Raw genomic sequence first — 26,798 nt, 5'->3', positions numbered from 1 at the left:
AATTGATCAGTTCTGGCACTTTATTAACCCGTTTTTCCTGTGTACCCGCGGGAGACAGATCCTAGACGTAATTTGTGCCAGACTTTCTACAAGTCGGAGTTTACGTTAGCAGTGGATCACAGAGCGGGCAAGGTACTCTGGGTATGTCCGCCCTAGAAATGGGAGGTGGGTAGTGGGGTGGTGGGTCGTCTAAAGAGAACCAACCAATGACATGTTCGATAGTCTAATGAACGCTGTAGTAAAAGTCTGTCTAAAATAGACGGAGAAGAGTCAAGTATCTTGTCATCCCTTAAAATGGTGGCATACGAGATTCACGGTCGTAGCTGTCACAACCAGTAAGTCCTTACGATAGCCCCTCCACGCTATTACAGAGAAGCCCCAATTCAACAATAATGATTAACCGTCTGTCCCTCAATGGGATTCCATGGGAGGAGGATATTAGGAGGGACAATAAATCACAGCACCGACTACTGTGCAGCGCGAATTTGGCCTGTAGATTGCATTTGATAAGTGCCGTCGGGAGGGGTCAAACAAAGGAGGAAAAAAGGGAATTGATTTCACTGCACCAGTGCAAAACAAATCGTCCCAAGGATAGAAACACACCGTATGTGACTCACATCACACCGACGGCTTGAGATAAATTATTTATACCGCATAATTAAATTGGCCCAAGTTGGATAGACTGGGGAAAAATAATTCCGCCTCTTTTTCTCCGTAAATAACAAGGTAAGGCAGTTTTCTGAAAAAAGAGACTATCTTCTGTACTGGCTTGTACCGAAGCGCTCATGCATTTCCGGTCAGGCCAGCAGCCCCGATCAGACCAGCACCAGCAGGACTGGCGAACTGCTGGTCGCGGTGGTGGTGGTCGATGAACATTAAACCCGCATGAAGGCTTACATTTGGCATAAATTTTACCACTCGGTCGTTCAGTCTCACGCCTCTCCACCTTATCTACCTCCGTGCATCAGTTGTGCTCAATTCAGTGCGTTCAAAGGCTCGCAAAAATGCTGATCTTATCTTCACCTCGCACCCACACCCACCCCCTCTTCCACATCATTCATTCCACCAATACACGCATACACACACATGCACACGCGTAAACTGTTCATTATTTGAACAAACTAACTTGTAATTTTGTACAGTAGAACAGCTGTTAAAAAAAATCATCCCTCTTTACCGACTCCTACGGTAGAACATTGCCTACCCAACGCTGGTTAGAAAAAATGGGCTAATGCGGAAAGCGAAAAAGAGGGATACAGTAAGGCTGTACTTTAAAGGGGGTTAGCATCAAGTGAAATCGACATGAGTTCTGTCAATCGCTAGGATGATAAAGAATAGTAAACATGCATTCTGACAACCGACTTAAGCGCCAACTATTTAACCGCTTGCTATCAGCGTCACATATGTTTGACACAGGTAATTTGATTAAAGTAACACAAGAAATGGATTAGAAAAGAAAAGTAAAATGAGAGGATAATTAGTGCCGCAGTAGAAATGACATCTCCGGACTGTGGTGGCCCAGTTTCCTTTGAAACGGAACCCCGACAGCCTGGCTAGCACAACCACCCTAGCTAATTTGGTCCCACTTGTTTCAAAGATTCATTTTAGAGATTATCCTTACTTTCAAGTTGTCCTACTAGTTTAAACTTACAGTAAACTGCAAAAGCGCCTCATTCTCTCACCGAGGTTTCACTTCCTCATTTGTTGACATGGCCAACCGGGCATACTCATAGCCCCTCAGCTCTTCTTCCATGCCTTATGACAGGTAACTCATTAAAGTAGATGTTAGAAGTGGTTGCAAGTGGAACTCTTAAAAGCTTCATCCTAATGGATGATTCTAATCTGGAAGGCGAATTACCTGTCACCCGAAAAACCTAAAATTAACACCCATGGATAAGTATAACTGGGTGTTCAGATTAAACAGGGATTGGTGGACTAATAACCCAGAAAAGGCAAATTTTTAGGAAAGGAAAATGAACTTATTTTCCTTTACATCTTTCGTCCCCCACTTCCTCGTCTACAGGTGGACACTTGAGTCAACACTTAACTTATATCTAGAAAGCACCGTCGACATAGATTTGTCAGGACAGCTGAATCACCATTGGAATTTCTATCCAGCGTGTGTTGAATCCTCAAACCTGCAACTGTTGTGTTCCCTGTTTCAACAGAGTGATTCGTCTCCTGTGCACTCTCGTGCCATGCCAGTGACTGTTGAGGCAGCGGATTGGGGGGAGAACCACCACAACCAACAGCGTCACCGACACACAGACGTGATTGAAATGTCTTGTAGGTTTGCCCTTGACCCCTCATCACACGCTGTTGGACGCACGGTTAGCGGAGTAGGGACTGGAGTGACCCACACATGTGCACAACACAGCAACTATTATCGCAACCAGTACCGCCACGTTGGCATGATGTTGTACCCATTAAACCAGAACCAACCAACGTCGTAGCAACCATAACAGATGGATTCTATCGCATACTCGGTAGTAGCGACACCTTGGTCTTATCATTACAAGCAATACACAAACAGGTGGCACATCGGTGTACCGCTTTGCAGAGGCTGTGAAGGAGGCCTTCCACCCTCGATTGCAAAGTCCTGTCATTGATGCCAGCTTGTTCTATACTTGCTCTGGTTACCTTGAAATTGGCTAGTCGGGATGTATAACGCAAGTCTACGACCCCCGCAAACACCTCCACTTTTGTGCGCCACTAAATAATAATGGAGTAAATAATGAAATGAAAAAAAAGGCCTTGTTTTGAAGGAGGATAGAGTTGGCATGTACTGCGTAGAAATGTTGAAGAAGAGCGTAAATTGAGACGAAATGCAGTTAGAGTGATATTGGATACAAGTGGAATGATTGCCAAAAGGACAATTAAATCTGGAAATGCAAAAATCCACAACGAAGGCGGAAAATATCTACTTTCTGCTAACTAACAATTTGGGAGAGTGATTTTTTTGTGGAGAAATGAAAGAGTTACCAAGTCAGTCGGTCCCTTCAGACCTGCCATGAAATCTGCGTCATGAATAAAGATTCAATCAGAAATTTCGGAGACGTCAGATGTTGTCAACTATGAGTCGACCTAGAAGATCTGACAGCGAATCAGGTAAAGCAACTGGGGAGTGGACAAAAGGAATTAAATTAGGGACTCAGCTCCACAACGCTGTTTCGGAGCAAGTGCCGACCTGAATAGCTTCTAGCGTGAAATGGCCATAAGACACTTGACAAACGAATTCATCCAGGTGAACTATGTGCTCCTTGAATGCGGCTGTGATGGTCGACTAAGAGGCTTGATCACGGCAAATGCTGAGGAGAATAGGAAAAAAGGAAGCTCTATACGATTTTACCATTTAGTAGCTTTGCGCCTTCCTTCATTTTACCTACAAACCTCGTTTTCCAGCCCTGCTGCAAGGCATATAGATAATTCAGGTGTTACGTTCAGAAGATGGAGAATAAACTCACCTCTCAGTGGATGGTTTCGGAGGAAGCTCGGAGGGTGGAAAGTGAGCCGGAGAGGAAGTGGTGGAAGGCTTAGTTGCATTCAATCTGGACACCGTTGGATGAGAGCGTCGTTGTGACCGCAAATTGCCAATTTTTCGATCCAACCGACACAACTCATCAAAGGCCCTCTTCCATCGTGTTGTATCCTGCGGTGGTGAAAGTAGGGAATGAATAAACACACTAACCACAATTAGCTCCACTTGCGCATAGAATAGAGGGAAAGGAAAGTGGGGAAATAAATTCGGAACCTGGACGTCGAATAGGGCTGCTGATAGCTCGATAATAATCAGCAGCTTTCTCCCTCAAAAGTGACAGGTGTCATTAATCTCCACCCAAAAAATGTAGCCTGAACAACTGAAAAATCCAGTGCTTCTGTATGAAGAAGCTGTAAGGTACTTTTGAAAAGCACAACCTAACGAAATGATGAATGAAGTGTGAGCATATTGCGAAAGGCTCCGGTGGAGGTGATTGCATAGTCAAGCTGCAACATCTTCACAGGTGTCAAATGAAGCAAGAGGCCTTCCATCCACCAGAACCGTCTTGCTTGTGTGTCCTCAAGGCTGTAAACGGAAGCCATAAATTTACACATTTCCGACAGTCGTCCGCGTTTGATTAATGGCATAACAAAAATGGCATCGTCTGTTGAAGGTTTGACAGCACGGGATTGATATTTTAGAAAGAAAAAAAGTGAAGCGATGGCAGTCTTGGCAATTGGAGACATTAACTTCTGATTGGACACCGAGGCACATTAATGACCTTGAAGTGGGTAAGTGCATTTGGGCCGGAAAGTCATATAAATATGGAAGTTGACGTATCTTCACCTCAAAATTCGACTGATGAGGCGCCAGATAAGTGCCTCCTTCGATGAACTAGTCACCGGGTCAATCAATGCTCCATGAACCCTTCCATCCGAGATGAAAATGCACAGCGAATTCCGCCTCCAGACATCCTGTTGTATGTACTTGGTTATTCGCTTCCAGGAGGAGATGAGAAACACTTGCGGACATACTCGATTGGTCTAAAGGAGGCAAAGCTCATCCGCTAGCAAGCAAGTGACTGCGTCCGCGGCACAAAAATGCGGATACACATACACAAAGCAACGGAGACCTCTTCCGAGGTAAAAGGTATGCCTGTCTTTGACGTTTGGGCTGAGTAGTAGGTGCCGCATTCCTTATCCAAAGTCAGTCAAACAATCTAAAATGCGCAGCACCTTTTACAGCCTATAACAGAGAAGTGGGCGTCTTCGAGGATCACCAACATCCGCCAACGCGTGACTTGTGGGAGTTATTTGATGTGCTGCTATAACTTCCCCTTCACCTGTCACCTAAACCACTATTCACGTTAAGCTTGACTGAAAACCGTTCCTCACATTGGTAAATAAAGGGTCCCCCTCAATCTGATGCATCAACCCAGCCACCTGCTTATCCGGCTGTCCTGGAGTGATTCAACATCGCGCCTTAGGAACCAGATACCAGATCCCTGGCGGTGCATTCTGCTACCACATACCACTCCTTCTCCAAGAGCTCTACAACACACTTCGCTAGAATCCAACATCTATCCCAGCTTTGGAAGCGACTTAAATCCGCTTCGTCAATCAGGCAAGCTCACACACTATCCATCAGTTTCGGCCACCATTTTATGAATGTGAGAGAGAAGGTCACCAATTGACTGACGCGCGCATCTGCGGTGTATACTAAATGCATATGAGCAAGCGGCACGAAATTTGTTGATCACCCAGCTCTAACATTCAGCTTTGTAGCAACTTCTCATTTCCATGACTATTTATGGATTCTCCTTTGTCACCAGGTCCATCGCCTGGCGCCCACACACACATATACACAAACAACCCTACGAGAGCAAACACAATCGCCACAATGAACTCACACCGATGAAGATGAATGTGTGCTTTAAGACTACCTTCTATCGAAAGAAAAAACACCATCACCTCCTCTTCAATGCAATTTCCACACAAGGTTTGGCAGACATTTCCCTCCAGATTGGCAACATATGCGGCTCCAAACGCCAAGGTTAGCCAGTTTGCCAGAAAGAGAGCGGGCTTACAACAATGCAAAGAAAGACTAATTGCTATTCCTTAAGGTGCCTTTATGATTGCTGAAACCTTTTATTGACAGTGTTAGTTTGTCAAAACAAATTGTACATTTACGTTGATAAAAAACTGAACAAGAAGAAAAACTCCACCAAATGACTGTTAACTTAAAAATAAAAGTAAGGTCATATGAAACGCTGCTGGATTTTCCCTAATACTTTATCAACTTCTCAGTTAATAGGTCCACTAACGGCGTCACACATATGTGACGCGCAGATTTTCATGTCTAGCATGTAATAAGGAAAAAGTGGTTGCACCGAATCGTGTCACAAACTGATTAAACGAGTTCGAAACAATAAAGAAGGAGAGAAAGAGAAGAAAGAGTCTCACCTCATTGGTCTCAAAGTAGGGACTTCGATCGGGCCGAGCTAGTTGTGAGTTCGGTGGTTGAACGAGCCATTCGCACCACTTGCGAATAGTGTCGAGTTTGGTTGAGAGCTCCTCCGATCGACGAGTGCACGATTTTAGCTCCCTATCTTTGACAGCCACTTGATTCTCCATTGCTGCGTTCGAACTGGCTGAAAGTGAAAGTAAAGAGGGGGCGTTACTCAATACGCTGTCTACTGAAAGTTGCGACAATCCCTGGCAATAGCGACTACTCGATGTATTAGACTAGCCTATAAGAGTGATGCAGCAAAAGTAGACCTACGAAACATAGAGCGTCAATTTATAAATCAGATTCCCTCCACCCAATTTTTGTTCATTTGAGTTCGAAATCGTGACCAAAAAGCTTTGGGAAACATTCATTTGTACAAATTTCCCACCTCTGAGGTGCATATGATTGTTTGCATGCATTGTTACACACCACGGATGCGCACGTCAGTCAATCGGTGACCTTCTTGTACCATGAACCCCACCCTAGCTCACATTCATAAATTGGCGGCTAAAACTGATGGATGAGACTCAAACTTGCCTGTCTGGCAGTCACCTCTAAAACTGAGTCAGAAACGGAATTCTGGTGAACTGGGCTGTAGAGCATTTAGAGAAGGACGGAAATGCGGTAACAGAATACACTGTCCATTCTTGGTATCTGGTTTCAAAGAAGCGTCGATGGTGGTGGTGGTGAATCACCCAGACAGATAGACAGGGAGATAGGCCGATGGATAGACAGGTGGATAGGTGGACCACATTAAGAAAGATCCTTTATCTACTCACGTAAGGAGCAAATTTTAATCATGTTTGACGTGGTTGATGGTGAGGCGACTCGTTTGTCCCCTACATCAAGCAGGAAGGGAAGTTTGTAGAAGCCTACCAAACAAGCCTCACATGACCAGGCTTCAAAATTGTCGGAAATAATCCTACCATGCCCCAAATAAAATTTCGGACGACGGGAAAGAGTCCATTTTAAGGCGATTCCATATATCCTAATGAAGTGGGAAGAGACTTGAGCCAACAAATGAGGGAGGGGGAGGGGCTGCTGGACAACCCCAATCTTGACCTGAGACATTTTTGATAACCAGTTTTGCCGCTTCCACTTGGAAATCGGCAAACAAATCAATCAGCGCCATGACTCGCAAAGCACTACTTAAACAGTCGAAAGAACTGTTCCATCCTTATTCACCGGGAAAAGAAACTCCTCTACCCCTTTTTTCCAGTTAATATCAAGCAAATCCACTTTTTTCCTGTCGAAAATGTGCACAGGTAAAACAGAAATGCATTTTTGACTTCCTAGGTAAGAGCCGACTGAGGAGCGAGAAAAAAAAAAGTTGTGTAGATCACTGATGACTGTGTCTCCCAGTTATATACAAATACGCAATCCAGTAGGACAAGAAAGTGGAGGTAGAACTCCGCTTCTTCAACTGTTGCCAAGCTCTCTTCCACGAATGGAAGTCTGTCACATCACATATTGACGGTTCACTGATACGCTTTTTGCTTACCACATCACTCGTTGGTTTATCAAAGGCAAATGACTCGACAAAAAGTGCCTTTTTTTTTCCATTTTTGATGGAAGCCTGTGTCTCCGCAATTCATTGGGTAGTCGTAAAACGTATGTGGTGGTTGCGTAACCAAAGGAGGAGGGGGACAAATTACTTTTACAATAAATTCCATTAAACTGTCAAAAATAAATGTATGCATGTGTCTGAAACAAATGTCCGATTACTAGTGCTTGGACAGAATATTTAAGTTGAAGGGATATGAAATTTCACTTTGGTTTTTTCTACCCTCTCGTAGAGGGGTCATTACAATGACTAGATTTATAGCTTCCGATTTTATTAAAAAAAAAAAGGACTAAAAACTTGCTGTAGTAGGTAGTTTGAAAGGTTGGAGCAAGAAAGAGACCAAAGAGCCTACCGGATTTGACGAGAGACCTCAGTAAATGTGCCAGACCAGGTGAAGAGTCAGACTGGTAGGCGCGTGTGAACGAACTCACGGGATCGAACACAAACACACTCACTCGCACACATACACACACCCTCTCGTGTCATTGGCCACTGTGTGCGTGTGTGTGCATCAAATTTGCATAATCGCAGTGAACTAACCAGTCGGTGTTAGTTAGCTAGTAAGTAAGCTGGTAGAGAGGTTAGTGCAGACTAGGGAGCAAGCCTAGTGGGTACACTACTTCGCCGTACTTGCCTACCTTACTCCGCTCCGCTCTCACTTGTCCTGTTGCCTTCCACTCAGGCATTCCAGCAATGGTATTAATCATCTGTGAACACGTAGCTATTTCGATAGATGTCTTACGTATTTCTACAGCCTGCAAATTGTAATTTTATGACCTGGCTTGAGAGGACACAATGCCATCGCATAAATCTGTGATAGATAGTCTTTATCGTCTCACACACATAGAGACTGTTTGTGTTTTAAGCAGTAATAGAGATAGCATCAAGTGATTAGAAAAAATCGCGCAGTTTTCGGTAATAACTCGGTGTAGAGACTCATAAAATGCCTGCAATTTTTTATATGCGTGAATCTCTCGTTTCCCTTTGGTGCGCCCCTGTACTGTCGCATTCTTGATATCTTTCCAAGTGCTTATCACGTAGCCTTGGCAGTAGACAGGTAATCCCATCCAGACAGTTGGAAGGTGAAAGTGAGATAGAGACGCGGAGGTAGCTAGGGGAGAGGTTGTTTTTTCTTTTTCCTTTCTAACTTCTAGAGGCAAAGCGCAATTTGCTGCAAGCATGTTTCTTGTCGCGAAAGGCTGACAAGTCTTAGATACAATATCTCAGGAGGCTTTTAGCAGTCATTTGACTCCTAGTAGAAAGCAAAAACAGGGAACCACCCAAAATTGCTCGGCTACTCCACCTCGGGAATATGGAGTAGGTACGTCATGAAGAACGGGATTTCGGTGTAGGTGGAGGTCCGGTGAGAATGCCACGCTTTTCATGCACGGTTATTTGGATGGCCAAGTTTACCGAAAAGAAAAAAAGTTCTCACAGGGTTTTGACGACCTCAGCCTAATGGAGTCACCGATTGGATGCATCCCCTGTTTTCATGGGACTCATAAACACTAAACAGATGCTTCGAAAAGGGAAAAAAGCAGAACAGATCGAACTCCTACAAAGAGAGATCCGTGGAGGACTGTAAAATGTTGCTTTAGAGTTAGAAAATCGGGGACTTTGAAACTGTTTACTCCCCTACCAAAGGAGAACAATGAGCTCTGATAATCGCTATAGAAAATTCGTAGAGAAAAGAGTCGAAATCGCTTTGATATTTTACAGGTAGACAATTGGCAGTCTGAGGGATCGTTTAAATCGTCCACTTATGAGACTTTTTACTCATACAGAGGGCGTTCAAGTGCTTGCGGGACTTTCGGTTTACCAGTTACAAAGAGGAATGTTAGGTTGCAAGTCTGAACCATTCCAGACCGGACAATGTTAAACAGGAAGGCGGGGGACAATGGTAGTACGGGCATGAATGAGGGCGTGAAGCTGGAACTCGCGGGTACGGACCCCCATTGAAGGGTTCAAACCCAGCACAATGAGTGATACAAGGGCTTCGAAGAAGGCAGTGGTACTTCCCCGACCCACAATTTGGTACTCAGTTCAGTTTACAGTCCTTCAAAGCATCGTGGAACGTCAGGCTAACCCAGGACGCCCACGCGACATACAACCCGTAGTAAGGTTACACAAGAGACGAGCCCTTCTGCAGTAGCAACAATTCTCATTTAAAAAGTTGACGCATATTTAGTACCAGACCAACTCTCCAAAGAGATAACGACGTGAAGCAGACTGCTCAATGATTGTTCAGGCCTCCAGACAAGTCAGTCTACTACAAAAGTGGCTTTTCAAGTGCTCCTTCAGTACAATCACACCAATCGGAGGCCCTAGCACTTTTAAATCTTCCAACATTCACGTGATTTGACCTGAAAGTCTAAATTATTTCCACAATAATTGCTAAGTCATTTCCGGTGGAAGAGGCACTAAACAGCACAATCACAATGAAATTGGGCGGTTGTTTCAGGATTGGTCTCTAGCCTCTGGACAACTCCACACACCTCCAACATCTTCAAGTAGAATTTGACCTTTAGATTGATGCCAAAGCAGTGTAATCTACTTTAAATCTTTTCCTTCTGACGGAAAAATAAAGTCGTTTCCACTGGTATTTTGCAAAAAGACTCACGTCTAACTGGATCGGCTATTTACCGAGCGAGGTGGAGGATGTGGATGATGGAATATGTAGACATGCATAAAAACTAGTTTAGGAACCAGCCGACTTTAACACTCTGCATTACTATGGAAAATAGGAGGGTAGGATCTGAATTAAATAAGCTAGAGGAAATGGAGAGCCCAGATAAATGACTGGGCAGGATTTGAATTGCAGCACAGTGGAAAAGTGAAATGTAACTGTTCAAGAGAGAAAGATGTAGCAGCTTGTCTCTCTGGGATACAGGTCGTAAATAGGGCGTACAGCAATCAGTGGATTCGTAGGTCTTCCCTTGGAGATGTAAAAAAAGCATTGAACAAGTTTTACCTCAGGTCGGGTCAGCGTAGTGGTCGATGGGATTGGAGGCGGCTTTTAGAAGTCGGCTGTGAACCAGCCTCAAGCCGCTACCACAGATGTACCCAGTTCTCTATTCAAAGATACTCAAATGCCAAAAAATCCTCAAAATTTATTAAAATAGATTAGTAAAGAAGTTCGTGCGGTTTATTTATAGTAAAAAGTAAATAATTACCGAAAATTTGATTCGTTAAAGTAATCATGCTACATAATTCTTTCCCAATGAGATGAGCGCCTGCAGGGAGTTCCACTCTTTGTCTCTAAAGGGGTACCACGCACTTGAAAGATTAAAAAGGGGAATAATGGGGATGCGAATGGGACAGTATCTCTTTCCCATCCCAAAGTGCGATGCAAGGTCTTATCGAGGGTAAGTTACCTCGAAAGAATGAAGCCTTCTTTAGACCGACTGTTCAGCTTGTTTTACCATTTTCAAGCTGTGTTGGAAGTAGTTGGCCTTAAGCAAGTAGAAGTTGCCCAGTGAAAGGCTGCTACACACACTCACACACTCATCCAAGGGAAGCGCAGTCTTCTGGGAATGCAGCAGTGCCCGCCTTAAAAGCTTACGATATCATTTCCCGTCACCGCTTACTGAGTGTGGCTTCCACGACTCACGCCTGCCATTTGATATGGGTATTAGTAAAGTATTTCATCATCATTCACCGTAATCTACCATTGACATCTTAATCTCTAGCCCTTTTAATCAATGGCTACAAGCAATTCTTCGTGGTCAAGAATAAAGGGCGTTTCTCCACAAGATGTACATATTTTTGAGTAACTTATCGCTTAACTTCTTTATTTAAAACATTTCTGGGGGGCACTTTCAGCTGGTAGGAGAGTCAGTAAAGACTAACCTCTGCACATCTGTCTATGCTTTATAATGCATGAACTTTACAAGCCCTACCTGGGTAACAAATCACACAAATCTTTCCTATTTACCGGAAATTAAGTCATCTCGATAATCTGCTTCATTGTGTGACTGAACGGAAATAAGTAGTATAGTCTCTATACTAAATAAGCGAATACATTACTGAACTGTGAATAAAAATTCGGTAAAACACTCCACGAAGGACAAAAAGCAGCTATAATTGGCGGATTATTTTACATCAATCTGTGAAAAATGACGAAAAGGATGCAACTATCATAACACCAGTGGTTGATCAACTGCATGCTACTTAATTTGCAAAGTAGCAACCGCGGATATAACTACTAACAAAAAATGGAAAGAAATGACCCGCTAAAGTCACCTGAAAGCTGGAAAAGTTTGAAATGGAAGAGGAGGGAGGTGGAAAGAGGGATTACTCTCTAATTACGCGCGTGTCCCCTTTGCTAGCATCTCTGACGGGTGGGAAGCAGAGTAGCCTCTAATTACCATCAACTGTCTCACAGAATGGAGGAGATGGAAATATACACGTAACTATACCTCTATCAGATAATCTTGTCGTTTGTTTCATTATTTATCAGCGTTATCATAAACCAGGCATTACAAACCTGGCCCACACAGTGCTCTGACTTGTTTTGATTACGTTGGCACGTGTTAATTTTGCGTCAAGAAATGTACCACTAAAGCAGGTGAATTAAAAAACTCTCAACCAGAAAACAATCCGATTAAAAGAAACAGCTCCACAACTCTTACATTAATTTATTGAAACAAAAAATCCTGCAAAAGATACCTGCAACCATTCACCCACTCCAACCCGAAGCAATTCGCCATTTGTAACCGAACTCGTAAATGCTACGGTGGATTCTCAGATCCACAAAATAGGTCAATGCAAGTTAAACTAGGAGAGGATTTAAAGCGAAAACTACTGCATCGTTTACTGTCAAAGTACCCACAAGTAAAATGTAACCTTTTTTGTTGGTGTGTTTGAAAACCAAAAACGATGACATCTACAACAGCGATCACGCCATTTAAAGCGGTCTAAGGTGACAAAATTACGACTTATAACAAATTTATTCATTAAAATTCACGAGAGAGTAAAACGAGACAGGCAGTAATGAGGGTGAATTGCAGGTCAAATCTTACCCAGTTGATTATTCTTCCGCCACAGTTGTTCATAAGCCGCCTTCTCGCGTCGCAGTTCGTTCAGCCTGGCCTTCTGCTTTGGCGACACCTCGAGATTTCGAGGTGGGGAGTTCACAAATTCTGGTAGCTAAAAGCATAGAGGAAAAAAGAAGTTTAGGTTTTTTGTTCAACTGACAGCTAGGCGAGGAAGTCCTTCCACTACACACAGTGGAAGTAGTCTCGAGTCGCTCTAGAAGCAATCCACATGCCCAAATCACAAGGTTTTTTTCGCCATTTAAGTGAACCAAAAAGAAAATAAAGTGGACAAACCCACAGAATCCCGTGGGCAGGAAGTGAACACCACTAATGCTTGAAATGTGGTGGATTAGATGATAAGATGAAAGTGGAATTTCGCTATGACCCCGGCCTGATTTCCCATGGTGACTGTAATTTATTAGGATCAGAACCACTCAAAAAATGAGATTTTTTTGTTTAAAACGCAAATTTTTAATATTCCACTCCAATTATTACCGTGGTGATACGCTATTGTTTAAAATAGTTGATTTAATGGCGCGGTACTTTCACTTCTTGCGGCTTCTGTTACCATCCTGACGTTGAACAGCGTACCAAATCTTCAGGGAGGACCTGGGCGTTAAATTGGTGCCACCAATTAACAAATCACTCCAAAAGAAAGGTGAAAATGCATCCGATGTGAACGACTGGATCTGTTGATCCATGATGAATGGGTCATCAGTGGCACTGTTGATTTTCGAAGGTCACCTCAAATCCCTATCTTGCAGCGTAGCCATTAAGAACCGAGGTGACACCAAAGTAGACGTCTTTCATGGAGCTGCCTACAGTGTTTGCACAAAGATACACCTTCCGCGCACAAACACCAACTGAAAGGACTTTGGATTGATGAATGGGCAGCAGAGGAAATGGGGAAAAAGTGGGACGAAGACAAATGTTCTGATGAATAGCAATGGAGCGCAAAGTCAGCAAATCTCCACATCCCACCCTATAAGGAGGATGCATCCGTGAATTCGTCGATAACGACGACATACATTCCGGAAGTTGGAAGTGGTCTATGAAGCCGACGTGGGGGAGTGACCACCGAGAGCCTATCGATACTACGCAGGCTTTTAGGTTAGGTTCTACGGTCGCCATCAGTTGTAAATGCATTCTACTCCAACTTGGCCTCAGAGAGAGTTGGATCAAAATTTGGGTAAAAATGGGTGCATCAAATGAGCTTGAGGATACAATGACGAGGAATTAAGTGAACATTAGTGCCAACAAGATTTATTGCCTCCCTTTGACTGGTTATCTTCCCCGACCCTGCGATCAATGTAGGCAGGCAGGAGGAAGACGACACAAACGATGCCCCAATTAGGCTGAGAAGAGGAGAAAAGAGGAAAACAAAAAAATTCGTGTAAGTCTTGTACGATAGCAAAGCAAAACTCCAACCTAAAACCATGAATGCGAGGTTTAAGCACCAGAGTAAGGGCTTTTGGTGAATGGAGGCGTTTTAATGTGGCCACAAAAATAATGTATCTGGGAATAAAACGCTTCTACTTAGACAAAAGACTTCTTTTTAAAATACAGATTTTTTGGTTTTAGGCTTCCAGATCGTAAAGCGACAAGTTTGACTGTCAAAATATCGTGAAGCAGAGATCCCCACGGAAGTAAATCGGATACTCTACTCCGAAAATGGAACACAAAGTCGGCGACGTGAAAGGAGTCGCGCATTCCACCGCAGTAAACCTAGCATCCCCAGGGCAAGAGCTTTCACGACCGCAAAGTAGGCTTCATTTGATCAGCAAAATGAATAGGAAGGAAAATTGCCCCCAAATGAATAGAAACTACTTCCCGAAGTTAGGCGGTGAATACCATGCACAAAAAGATCAAAGAAAGTGATTAAAAGTAACTGAAGTTGCGGCCAAATTTAGCTCCTGGATCTGAGTTTCGATAGGTCCTAGGTGTTGCACCGCCTCGGAGAAGCGGAAGGAAACAGTGAAACTTGCTTTTAATGAGCCCGGCATTGGAAGCACAAGTGAACCTTCACAATTCTCGGTAAAATAACGCCCCTATCGCTCAAAATGTCTCCTGCATTATGCCATGGATTTGATTGAAAAAAGAGGTGAAATAGACGATGAATCAACGAGAGGAGGTGAGGAGAAGTTTCAAGGATCCGAAAAAGGCAAATAGGAATTAACTTGAGAAGAGGGAGGCGGTTCTTTGAAACTTAAACTACTTATGGTGGAATGACTGACACTTTTTGTGTGCCACAAAAGTACACTTTTCCTTCACTAGCAACGATTTTCGTCCCCAACCCAAGAAGTCAGGTCACGGAGTCGCCACTATTCCTCCACTTCTCCCGCGGCCGTTTCGTCATGATCGCCATTCAAAGTCAATTTTGCCGCGGTCTGGGCGGAACAAAAAAACAAAACGCCTCAAAAAACGCCTTCAGGATTTAGGGGCAAAATTTCCGTGCAGAGTGTAGAAGACGTTGAGATTCAGTGTGGCAGCGGCTGTAAAATACAAATTCTGGGGGGCTTCCAATTTCAAAGCGAAAAACTCCAGAACTCTTCAACGAGCTTAAATCGTGCTTAAATGCATATGAGAAGTAGACAAAAATTCCGGTTTTGGGGAGGAAAACAAACTTCGAAAGACGTGCGCAATCTTCAAAATCTCCACAGGCATCTAATGCATTTAAATCTGTGGAGTTAGGCCCAATTTTCCAATCAAAATCTTCGTATTTCGTAGGCATCTAAAAGGTGTTATAAAGTTTAGACGGGAAATAATTTCTTCCTTCTGCCTTCCTTCTCCAAAAAAAAAACCTCAGGCATAAGAATTCTCGGCTACTTTTCTGAGAAATTCACAAGACGAATGCTTTGACTATTCTAAATAAATTTAGAAAGCAGGGAGAAACAGATGTAAGAAAAAATGTTATTTTAAAGAAAGAGTAAGAAATGTTGTGAATAAACACTAGTTCGGAGCCATTTCCGATACTTTTTGATCAGCTCTGACCTGGTACATAGGAGACAAGACCTCAGGGCGTTGATGCTGGAGCCGAGTGGAGGGTAGAGGCGAGGTTTTCTTAGCCCCTGGCAGTATCGCTCCACCCACGGGGGTTCCCACATTCGGTGTTGCATTCCTATTCCGCATCTGAGGCGTGGGACTCGCAGTCAGACTGGGTGAAAAGTAGACAGGTAGTGGTGGTCCTGTTGCATGATGAGTTCGCTGGAAAAGAAAGTTGAAAACTAGAAAAGCAATAGATATGCAGAACATGAAGTGCATATTCTTGAAATGCATGGGAAAAAAGTTTATTCAAAAGGTGATGCATTGTGAGTGAGAAGTGCCGTGAGAAGAACGTCACTACCAACAGTGTTAACGACTTTCTGTTCACGAACACCTCAAAAAAAGCAAGGCTTGTGGTGGCAGCAGGAGCGGATCAAATACCGCCACTGGATGTTTTTTTCTTTGGGTGCTTGCAGGACATACACACAGGCCATGACGCCGATCGCTGTAGTGATGAATCGGACAGGATGAATTAATGAGCCAGAAGAGAAGACCAAGCAATCGTTACAAGGGTTTACTTTACTACCTAATCATTCACTTTCATCTAATCCTCTTATGCTCAATTCTCCTACCATCCTCATCCAAAAAAAAACACCACTTCAAACGATTTGGAAGATGCGGTGGATGAGAATGAATCGGTATCCTCCGTCACCCTACCCAATCTAAAATGGCAGTCCTCTCAACGACCCGATTTGCACTGTTTTATGCTTTCTGATAAAATGTTACATCATCCGTGATTTTTTAACGACTAGTAGCAGTAGAAGTGGGAAAAAAATATGTCTGAAAAAAGAAAAGTGGAGTAAATGGCAGTGGGATCCTTTCCGATAGTCATGATAACCAACATTTTTTTGTTATTTTTGCTCAAACATTGACAAGTCAACAGTCTTAAAATTACTCCCTACTACAAACGCCATTAATTTTATTAAACGTTCCAACGCAACAAATATTTCCTTCCCGAGCTGTGTCCACGGCGAAACCGCCTTAAAAAGCCCGTCCAGACATTGCACTGAGGGTGTAAAAAATTACCGCTGTTTCACTAAACAAGTGTTTGACATAGACAATAGACCCATGGACTGTGTAAACCTGACTGAAACCCACACACACACAGACACAAACTTGTACAAGGGTAGTCCTGACGTGTACATTTCCCGCAGCAGCGCGGAGAAATAATTTCTAAAATTTGTACAAAAGCGGGGAATTTGCAACTGCAGATGGCAACTTAATCCGCAACATCATGCAGCGGAAACTTCCATAAACTTTGTTTTAAAAAAAGGAGAAGGGGGGAAAGGAATAAAAGAGAACTACTTTTATCGATTTTTAGAAGGGGGACAGGAGGGGGGGGGGGAAAGAAAGCGAACCAATTACATCGCTTTCTAATTTATAAATACCCAATAAAAAAAGGTTAAAAGAAGGCAACTTTGATGGGTTACTTTAAAAGGTAATTTCTTAAAAATAATTACGGACGAAGTCGCTCTTTGTGGTTAAGAGCGCAGCACCCATTGTTTTTTCTCCCCTCTGTTTCGTCGTCGCGCATACTAAATTATGCAAGAAAGGAGGCAAGGTACCTCGAGTTCTTCTCTTTTCAGCTTTTAAATAATCCATAAATATGTCTATTTCCTGGGAATTCGGAGTAGGGTGATGTTTGTCAAGCCACTTTTCGAGCACCAATGAAACAATGTTTTTTTTTTTAGCGACCCTGAACGATTATGGAGACGCGTGACAAGGCTCATTTACACATGAGACAAGTGAGCAATTGACAATTAAAGTCCGCCTTCGGTGTTAAATTAAGTCTGGTGTATGCAAAGATTTCTACGGTTTTATTGAATTATTATTGGGGTTAGTAAAAATGCAAGATGGGACTGCATTGAGGTCCCCTTTTGCAGGTCCATTTCTTGAGCACTTCATAGAGAGTATTATCAAGAATTTGGAATAGAAGCGTTTTTAATTTTATTTTTCACCTTACTAACCCGACCCCCTACTCACTTCGTCTTTCAGGCCTTTCAGTGTTGTGTGCCTACTGGCGTCTACAACTACTAGGCTAATGGGTTGTGACAACCAGTCCCCTTTCCTGACAGAGGTAACGAGGCGTCAAGAGATAGTAAATAAATAAAACAAGAGGTCACGAAGCACCGTACTCAAGTTTTTAATCTTAAAATGAGGCTGCTATGTTAACTATAGTTCACAGACGGCTTGGAACTATCGGAGTGGAGAAAAAGAAGGTCTACTTCAGGCAGTTAGATGAAACGATCATGTTAAAAGACTCCACTCGATCGCCTCAGAATTAGCAGGCAGTGAATGTTCCTTTCATCAATTCCTTTTTACCCCCCTCTATGCTATCAAATGTCCGGATAGGCACCTCGGTTGATTCAACTATTTCTTCCAAATCGGAACCGAAGATTTTGCAGTCTAAAATCGAGTAGCCTCGTGGTTAATCGTCTTCAACGTTGGCTTTAGCAACTTGCCACATGAAACGAATCCCTATTTAAAAGATCTTGCACCATCTGACTGCTACACCTTCCCGATGTTGAGTCACCTTCAATCTACCATCCCCAGACGTTGCCAAGGTGCTACTATAAGGGCAAAAGCACATAGATAGTCCAAGTATGGCGTTTAGTTGAGATCTAAATCAAGCCTCCAGCGTCATTTCAATGGCCTAAACGAGTAGACGTGGAAAATATGTGCGAGAGGTTTGCGGAGAGGCGAGAAGGACCATTTGATCTTTCTTCCGGTAAGTGACCACACTACCCCAGACCAATTACTTCCAGTCCTAGAAACCTTAACCACAGTCGCAATTACCTCTACCTTCAGCATCTGTCACGCAACATTGCGTGCCAAGGCGACGTCACCCTAGACCCCAATGGAGCTGTGACCTTCCACCCGCCCCTCACTCCCCCCCAACCCTCTATGATGACTCATTCTTGCACGCAGACCCATGCAACCACTAGCCAGGAAACGGCGTACCATTAATATTACCGGAACTGTCATGAAAAGCAAAGGGTAGCGGACGCTAACAAATGCTTCGCTGGATGTCTGACATGGCTCAGTTGACCCCGATGAAGGTGTTTGGGGAAGGGGGGAGGAGATCTCTGATTGGCCACCGCTAGAGGTGGTTCCAGGATTGACTAAATAAATAAGTTTAGTTGTTAGGATTAGGTAGGGGGGAAATTCAAAGTAATGCCCCAAATCATACCTCTGCAAAGAATAGCTTCGTCCATCGAAGCAACCTTTCCAACACTGCAACAAGAAAGCCTTCCCGTAAGGTTATTTTTGAGCTTTTTAAATCAACTTGGGAGACGAATTTGTACCCCTGGAAGGCCTTTTGCTTAAACTATCTACCAAATGACAAGCTGCTGTTCCCTGCCCTTTGGTGTTAGGCCGCCACCCCTCACCTGGGGAGGAGAAAACCTGTGACAAAACTGCAGGAACAACAGCCGGCTCAACGGATGAAAGCAGTCACATGACAAGCTTAGACGCGAATTTTATCATCTCCAACAAAACTATACAATGGGGAGGGACTTTCAAGTGTCTCTAAATTTACTCTCCAACTTTATGGTCATAATGGAAGTCAAGTTGGAGAATTGGGGTTCATAAATAATGCACAAAGCTGTTTTAATTGCACAGATCATAAGGCGAAAGGAGGGGAATTGCTGAGCAGACAACAATTTCTCCTCATTTGCAATAAAAAGTGCAATTCACTAAAACCACGTGATTACTATCAGGTATGGGATGACCGGAAGGAAGCCTTAAGGTCAAGGAAGAAAAGTGCGGACGCCCAACTCACCACAAACTAGTTGAAGGATTGTAGACGAACTCCCTCCAATAATGGATATAGGAGTGCCGTCTGATTTGTCCATTTCGTAACAACAAAATCCAAGCTGCTAGGCGCCACCAGTGCCGCACCAATGAGAGCACTTCTGGGTCAAAGTTCACCTAAGTGTTTCAAAAGCTAATTTTGCCTTCTTTTTCAATTCCAAAAATTCATTTGAAAGGGGTAATAACAGATTTCCAAAACGGAGGAGGAAAAAAAGGAATGCATTTCCCCTTAAACGTCTTTTAAAATAGACGGCAAGATTGCCGGAGTGAATCATTATACAGCCGCAGGTTTTAACGACCATTCTAATGGAGGCCATTAAGCCATCGCCATAATCAAAATAAGCATGTTCCGCAAATCAGCCACAAGACGTAGTAATTTGACACTGCAAACACGTTTGCGCTCAGACGAAAGCACAAAAAAGGGAGGAAGGAAGAAGGCAAACACTTTAGAGTGGGAAAGTGCATGTAAGTGTATCAGGGGCTTAGAAAATTTAAGAAAGAGAGGGGAGAGAGAGGAGGATCAGCTTCAGTTATCTTGTATACCACCGAAGCCCGGTCTCTCCCTTTGCCTCCTTCATTCTTGACAGTAAGTGGGACAATGTGAGTATCGTTGGGTCGCCAATCGCTTTGGACGAACCGTCTCCATGGCAAATGCTGCCGACATTTTGGATTATTTAAGGGAGAAGAAGCGAGGCTAATTTGAGAGGCACATTGTGGTATTAATCAACTGGATGGTGTGCTGACAACCCCCCCGCCCTACTCCGATACATTAATAACCTTCCTTATGACAGACTTGATTAGAAGGACCCACAGTTAAACCACACATTAATCAATTTGACTTGTACACATCAAATGACAAATGACTTCCTTCCCAAATAAGAGGAAATACCCAAACCCAGCCATAGAAGCATTCATTTTTACCACAATTCTGTTTCTCAATCGTCCGCGTGATTGTCTGGCGGGAAGGGGTCAGGGAACACAAAAGGTGAGGGTGAGGCGGTAGCCCCTTCCAATCCGGCCTAAAGTACAAATCGTCTTACAGGTCAGGTTAGCAATGGGATGAGGTCTTGGCCTGGCCTTCGCGAGGAGGACTTTCTTCCGACTCAGTGAGTGTGTGTGTGCATGTGGAAGTAAGTCGAGTAGACGGACCTCAGTCATGGTTGTTTGGGTTTCAGTAAGTGAATACCACACGAACACACAAAACAGGTGTCCATCTGAGGTAGCAAGCAAGGTATTTGGAAATAATCCATAAAAAGTTCGTTCATCTAACAAATGATGCAGTACAAAGGCCATTTCTCCTCCCACGCCAGTTAACAAACAATCCTACTGCCTATCAACTGCAAGGGTGCCTGGTCTGCTCCACAGCTACCACCACTTGATCCTCATCAAACACAATTGATACATTTAAGTCTTGGGGTCGTAAATTTGGACAAATTGTAGGGCTAAAGTTTAGGACAAATGTCAGTTTCATCCCCTACCGAAAATCTTTCTCGGGTCTCGGTTGACTAGCAATGTAAGGCGCAAACTTTCAACCGTTTTATGCAAACGACTGACCAGTGGTTTAATGAGCCAGTGTTAAGCAAAAAAAACACTTACTTTCTGAGCAAAGTTTCCTCCGTTCAGCATGTTCAGCCTTTTTGACTGTTAGCCAAAGCACTCAGCGATTCTGGTAATATACAACGGATGTCAGAAACTGGCGGTACAACACAAGTGATGATTTACAGTCCCCCATACTAATCAAACAAATAGCCTTTTGAAAACTTGAGAGAGAGTGAAGGAATAACTACGCTACTTCACCATAGCTGAGTCGAACCACTCAAAGTGGATCAAATTATGAGCCTACTTACACTGGTAAGACATTAGGCTTCATAAAAGGCAACTGTCCAAGAAAGCCAATCAACGTGAAGGTCAATGTCATCGAGGTTCGGAGGGCGATAAGAATGTGGTTAAATCGTTTGATACTTTGAGCAAATCACCGGTTGTCATTACTTCTTTTGACAGGGTCAACTGCCAATAATTCATGTAGTGTTTTGCTTTAAACTCAGTCAACACGACTGAACGCAATCAGTTATAATAAACTGATAATGCACGCATGTCACATATATGTGACGTTAGTGGTTTATGTTATAATGAACTAGCCATAAGCCTTGTTGAATATCCTTTTCTTTGATTGTATAAAAGCCCTCCTTTAAACTCTTTAAGCAGATGTGTACAGTGAAGAACGTCTGAGTAGGAGAGAGAAAACCAAACACCAAGCCAGGTTAGTGCAATTGACATAAGTGATCCATCCACTTAAACAAAACGACACGTCACGAATGTTTTCGCACACATACACAGACAGGCACTTAGAAGCTTGAGTAACACGTAAATGTTCAAGTCTCAATGTCTCCAATGCCGATTGGGCACCAAGTTGCGAGCCAAATGACACCGATCGGGGCCTTGGTGCTTGTAGAAGAATCTTAACTTTTTTCAACGAGTCATGAAGTTAAATAAGCGCTTAACTTTTACATCTACCCAAAAAGAAAACTAAGGCCAAGCAGTTACAACAAACAGGTCGCCGCATGCTAGCCCTGGAAATGATGCATTAATAGCTCCACCTTGATCACGGACAATGATGGTCACCTTCCATTCGTCCTCAGCTAGAAATCAAGGGCAATAGAATCCACCTTCTTTAGGCACAATTTCCTGTACCATCGTAAGGCCAGAGACATTTAATTGGGTGTACGTTGCGTTGGTGATCGCAACGCGAGAAGTGGCGCCGAAGGGGAGATAAAGAAGATCGGAATTAGCTCACCCCCCAGATTTTGGAGCCGAAAAGCTATCTATCTTCAAATTGTGGATTGTGAATCACAGAAGTACAAATTACTTGAACTTCAAATAACCATTCTTCTTCATGAGAATTTAGATTTTAGTTCTACGCAGTAAATTCATTGCACTTCCTTACATTTGAAAGGAGGAGTGTCACAGCAACTAGGTGTCTCCATGTACCTTGGCATCAATCGACACAACCACAAGAATTCTTTTCACAGCTTTTGTATTTAAACTAATACAATCTCACCTATTTGACGAGTGCGATCGACAAGCAACAACTTGTTTCAACTCGGAGACGAAAAGGTCTAACGGTGTGTGGGTGTGGAGGAATTGGAGACGTGAGTCTAAAAGTACTCTGTTGGTCAAGTGATCGTGTAAAAGGACATATGCATCAAAAAGTATGAAAAATGTGAAAAGATAGGAAATTCAAACATCGCCTTTGTATGGTAGCGTTCTATTGCGGGTACAGTAAAATTTTACGCGGAATCTGAAAGTTCCGCCCTACAACTGCTAGGATTAGGATACTAGGGAATAAGTTGAAGTGGATGGTTCGGTGTTTTAGTGGTCAGAAGATTCCAAAAATCACCAAGATATATCCCTAAAAATGTGGGAGCAAAATGCGCTTCCAGCCAATCAAATGTCTGGACAAAACTGTGCTTACCTGATTGGCTGGATTACCGATAACAGATCTGAGTGAGTCATAGGGAGGGGGTGCGGCAGTGTTGTTCAACTTCTTGAAGGCAGTGCCTCGACTGGAAGGCATTTGGATAGTGAAATGAGATTGAGACTGATGCATTGGTAACGGTGGAAACGGTTGTTGTTGTTGTTGGTGTTGTGATGGTGGCGGTGGAGAACGAAGCCTTTGAAGAGGCGGATTGGGAGGTAGATGATAGTGGTGATTGCTAAACTGTCGTCGAGCTGGAATTGGAGCCGCAGGGGCCCGCTCCTCAGAGGATATCGGTGTCTGATAGGAGGTGGAGTGATTCTGTCGGGGATAGTTCGAGGCGCAAATCACGGGAGGCATGGGGGAGGCGGAAATGTGGGCAGAATGGTAGGAGTTGTTAAGACCCTGTCGAGGTCCTGTTGCGTGTGGAAGTGGTCCTCCTAAAAGTGATAATTTGATGACTTAGTCTCCTCCGGCTAGCTCCATACTGGAGCAAACTCTTCAAATGTCTTTGTAAGTCGTAAACTACTTTTCAACTTCCTGTCTTAGTTAATGTGGGTTTTTCTAGCTCAATTTTAGTAGCTTTTAGTGACACGAAAAAATGATGCATGATTTCCGAATGTTCTGCCCTTGGTTAAAAAACGGTGGACGATGAACGGCTGTTTGCCTTTCAGATTGATTTTCACCGACTTGCAATAGGTAGCTTGATGTGCCCTTCGGTGGGGAATGTTGGAGGAGGAAAATCCAACAGGCAGGCGACGCATACGAATTTTGTGGAGGTGTGAGGCGGGTCAATACTACTTCTTGAAACCAGAAGTTGGGAGGAATTGCACACTGATGAAGCCACTACCCTTCGTGGACGGAAGTGTGTCATGAGCCCGAGGCCAAATCCGCAAAGCATAAATCGGTTCAAAAGGTGAGCTTTTGGGAAGTAAACAATCCACAAGAGGAGGAAGGAGGTGGACACAAGCAGAGTGCAGTTTGCGAAATGACCCTAGAAAAAACGGGGCAGTCAAGCGCCGCGTGGCCTTGGTGACCTAAGAGTTCAAAACCGATCGGCACAGGGTGGGACACGTTTCAACCAACTCAAAGTCAGCGCCCTGTTCTTTCACACAGCCGAGGACAGGCCACACACACTCCGCACGTGGGCGTGGTGGAATAGAACCACAACTCATGGAAGCAGTGACAGTTTTGGCATGAGATGTGGCGGTAGAGAGAACACTAAGGTGTGAATACCACCTCACCGTAATGCTACGTACTGTGTTGCACAACTTTGTATGGGCTACCCTCTACGCCTCTAGGCAACAGAGGAGGAAAAAGTCGCGGTTTAAAAGGTGCCTAGGTTATGAAATTGAGAAAAAAAAATTACCAATGAAATTAATCCCCCAAGCCTCGAGCTATCAATCATCCACCATTAAACAGGCTCGTCAAGGGTCATTTGACTTACCATATAGGAATAAAAAAAACTGGGGAGAAATGAATAAACTTCTTAAAAAAATAAAAAGAATCAAATATTTTCTTCCAAATTTAAGCTAAGATGGGAGGCAAAGTTAATTGAGGAGAGGGGGATGGGTGTGCGAGCAGATTCCCGCCTTTCCGGTATCCCCACCGTTTGTTTAAGCTAACCTGTACATTAAACAAGAAAGTGGACACGAAAATTAAGTTAATTTTACTATTACGCAAGCCTATAAAGTGGTGGCCTTTTACATTTGCCGAAATCGGGGAATAGTTTAGACTGGGCCTAGTGAAGCAGTCGACGGAAAATTTGTACGGAGAATGACAGGACAAGGCCAAAAATTTGTCCTCCTGTAAGGGAGATGGGGAGAGAGGGAAACAAATGACCTAAATTCCATTTTATTCCTGGGAATAAATATCGTTAAATAATTGGATGGCAAGAGGGCAAGGAAAAAAGTTGCCAATCACCATGATCAAATAGTTTCGGGAATTGAGAGCCAATCAGGTTCAAGCCGGAAAAAGCCGTGGCCGTGGGTCAGGTAAAATTAACGTGACACTTCAAAGACTAAGTGAAGTGTAGAAGAATTTTTGAATTCACCTTCATCTTTGTGAAAGTTGCTGCATAGAGCAAACTGTGAGACCACAAGTAACAACTGTTTCGAGGCCTGTGACTTGATCCATATACACGCACGCATACACACATATCATGGATCATTAATTTGTGCCAAAGGTGGCGGAAGTGTTGACGTTGCGTCAAACAGAAGTGATATTGTTATTAGAAAGGCAAAAAGCGCTTTTGAAATGAATAGAATTGGGATAGAAGGTAATGAAAAGCCTGAAATTTATAGCACCGCTTATGTCAAGGTAACTTCACCGATTTCAGGACGCATTATGGTCGTGTTGCCAGCTGACTTACGCTTGAAGGAGATTTGGGGATGAAACACGGGTGGGAAGGAAGGAGGAGGAGGAGGAGGAATGGCGGATAATGCAGGCAACTGTATTGACAGTGTAGCTGGCTTATGCACGAAACGAGAGCCTAGCAAAAAAAATTACCTCTCGTAGGATAACCACCTTTTTTCGTGGGATGGAAGAAGAGGCGGGGATCAGTGGTGACTACAAGTGAACTACCTTATTTAGGTAGGGATGAATGGGAATTAATCACAAGATGAGGTGACTCCGAAAAATGAGATTTTTTTCCCTACGGGTAACACGTACCACCCTCCTGAGTGTGAACACCCACTCAAGACGATGTGGAATGCAGCCTGTCTGGCGACGCTAAATGGAGCAGATACCTTATACCCAAAGAGCAAAGCTTCCTTTTTACTTCTTTTTTTGGTTTGCAAAATTGCTGAATAGGCATGAGGAAGTCACATGGTTTCGATGGACGCACTATAAATGGTGGCAACAACTGCTAGCCTCGCAACAGCTGGGGACTGCCCCAAATACAAGCGCCATTCACCACCCCGGGGAGGTGGGGGGGTCGGGGGTATCGATAACACGCAACTGGATGACCCGACCCGATCAACTTCAAGAAGGTAGTACCATGATTCACTCCAGATCTACAGTTAGACGAGAGAATATGTACTGACAACTGACAAAGTCATACATAAATCGGAAGAGGTAGGATGGAAGAAGGCAAGTACCGAAAGTTTCAGATCACCACTTCAAGTGATCCAGTTGACATCATACTTCAGTCAAGCACAAATCAAATTAAAATAACTTATCGTAAGGAGAAAACGAAAACAATTTTAAGTTATTTAAATGAGACACCTTTCAAAAGTCACTGAAGTTATCAAATCATCTGCTGGGAGGGAAACATCATTTCTACTGATCAACTTTGAGGTAAGGAGGTCTGTTCATCAATCCCAGTAGCATTCAGACAGTTTCTAAGACCTCCACAATAATTTCATCTTCAGACAGAGGCGTATTAGAGGTTTGCTTAAACAAAGCTATTTAGAGGTGGGTGTTGACGCCAGAAGTGAGACCTCCGCCATGGATAGACGTAGTCGGGTGTCATAAATTTCGGTGTGTGTACTTCCATTATCAAGCAGTGGGGATATACTCAAAGTGGGCAAGGAATTAAAAGCACCCTACTTGGACACTTGGGATGAATAGTAGAGTAAGAAGCTTTCCCTGAATCGCACAGTTCCTCCACGGTATTAAAGTAGTCGGGCATATCGAAGGGGAGGCGGGTACAAATTGCCAGGCAAAAAAAGTAAAATAATCAAATAAAAAGTGAAAAAAAATTTACCAATCATATTTTATGCAGAGTATAAAAACAGGCCAAAAGTTCCATCCCCCCCACCCCGAAAAAAAGAGGACGATCCTTCCTGGCCTCGGTGTGGGTGAACACCATGGAAAAGTACATGCCCATCCACAATGGTTGAAAAATTGCACTAAGCAGAAATTAGTACACTTTTTGGAGGC

The 26,798-nt window shown here is 43.5% G+C and overlaps 2 protein-coding genes across 2 annotated transcripts in view; both read right to left on the bottom strand. All coding sequences in view use genetic code 11, as the record gives it.

Moving 5' to 3' along the window:
• The window catches only part of EGR_06124 (Apoptotic enhancer 1 protein), a gene marked incomplete at both ends in the record, with an annotated part of 14,473 nt that extends 7,416 nt beyond the window's left edge, over positions 1-7,057 (bottom strand). The window contains 3 exons of the mRNA XM_024495373.1: positions 348-490; positions 5,941-6,128; positions 6,766-7,057. Of these exons, the coding sequence (XP_024350204.1) occupies positions 348-490; positions 5,941-6,128; positions 6,766-7,057 (623 nt within the window). The remainder of the gene's footprint in view (positions 1-347; positions 491-5,940; positions 6,129-6,765) is intronic.
• A 7,850-nt stretch (positions 7,058-14,907) lies between these two features.
• EGR_06123 (hypothetical protein) lies at positions 14,908-26,547 on the bottom strand (the record flags this gene model as incomplete). The annotated part of the gene is made up of 7 exons (XM_024495372.1): positions 14,908-14,973; positions 15,578-15,790; positions 22,914-23,356; positions 23,607-23,910; positions 23,969-24,137; positions 25,288-25,387; positions 26,466-26,547. 7 exons carry the CDS (start codon positions 26,545-26,547, stop codon positions 14,908-14,910), a joined length of 1,377 nt encoding a protein of 458 aa, XP_024350203.1.
• Positions 26,548-26,798: the final 251 nt, after the last annotated feature.

The sequence above is a fragment of the Echinococcus granulosus genome (genome assembly GCF_000524195.1).
Source record: "Echinococcus granulosus chromosome Unknown EG_S00051, whole genome shotgun sequence".
NCBI classification, from domain to species: domain Eukaryota; kingdom Metazoa; phylum Platyhelminthes; class Cestoda; order Cyclophyllidea; family Taeniidae; genus Echinococcus; species Echinococcus granulosus.
Note: the sequence above shows the minus strand (reverse complement) of the source record. Positions and strands in the feature narration are given on the sequence as shown.